The following is an 846-nucleotide window of genomic DNA, read 5'->3' as shown; positions in this document are numbered from 1 at the left end:
TGGACGTTATTAAGCACGTCATGATTAAAGACTTTGATATGTTCGTTGACAGAGGAGTCGAATTCAGTAAAGAAGGACTAGGACTTAACCTTTTCCATGCTGACGGCGATACATGGAAAGTCCTGAGGAACAGATTTACACCAGTTTTTACTTCTGGTAAACTGAAGAACATGTTGTATCTCATGACTGAACGAGGTGATCACTTTCTTAACTATGTCGAAAATCTTCGTGTAAAGCAAATGGAACAGCCTATACATGTCCTCGTTCAGAAGTTTACAATGGCTACTATCTCAGCATGCGCCTTTGGTTTGGACTTAGATGAAGATATGTATGAAACATTGAACAAAATAGACAAAATGATCTTTACTGCAAACTACAGCATCGAGTTAGATATGATGTATCCTGGTATATTGAAAAAGTTTAATGGTTCACTATTTCCCAAGTTCGTAAACACTTTCTTCGATAACCTCGCACAAAATGTGGTCAAACAAAGAGGTGGAATGCCGACAAACAGAAAGGACTTTATGGATTTAATTTTGGCGTTGAGACAACAAAAAACAATTGAAGGAACGAAGAAAATAGATGATGAAAAGTCGAGGATAGTTGAACTGACTGATAGCGTCATTGCTGCCCAGGCTTTTGTGTTCTACGCGGCTGGCTATGAGACCAGCGCCTCAACTATGACGTACATGTTCTATGAACTGGCCAAGCATCCTGAGATACAAGATAAAGCGATTGCAGAAATTGACGAAGTTCTTAAACGACATAACGGTGAAATGAGCTATGAATGCTTAAATGATATGACTTATTTGCAGCAAGTGTTTGATGAAACATTACGGAAATATC

General features: G+C 38.5%; 1 protein-coding gene across 1 annotated transcript; it reads left to right on the top strand.

The window, feature by feature from the left end:
* Positions 1–5: 5 nt before the first annotated feature.
* LOC106101658 (cytochrome P450 6B5-like) lies at positions 6–842 on the top strand (the record flags this gene model as incomplete). Its single annotated transcript, XM_013280967.1, has 1 exon — positions 6–842. A coding segment is annotated over one exon (837 nt), but the record flags the coding sequence as incomplete, so codon positions are not given.
* Positions 843–846: the final 4 nt, after the last annotated feature.

The sequence above is a fragment of the Papilio polytes genome, unplaced genomic scaffold, assembly GCF_000836215.1.
Source record: "Papilio polytes unplaced genomic scaffold, Ppol_1.0 DF823961.1, whole genome shotgun sequence".
NCBI classification, from domain to species: domain Eukaryota; kingdom Metazoa; phylum Arthropoda; class Insecta; order Lepidoptera; family Papilionidae; genus Papilio; species Papilio polytes.
The sequence above is the reverse complement of the archived record's forward strand: the minus strand, read 5'-3'. Positions and strand labels throughout refer to the sequence as shown.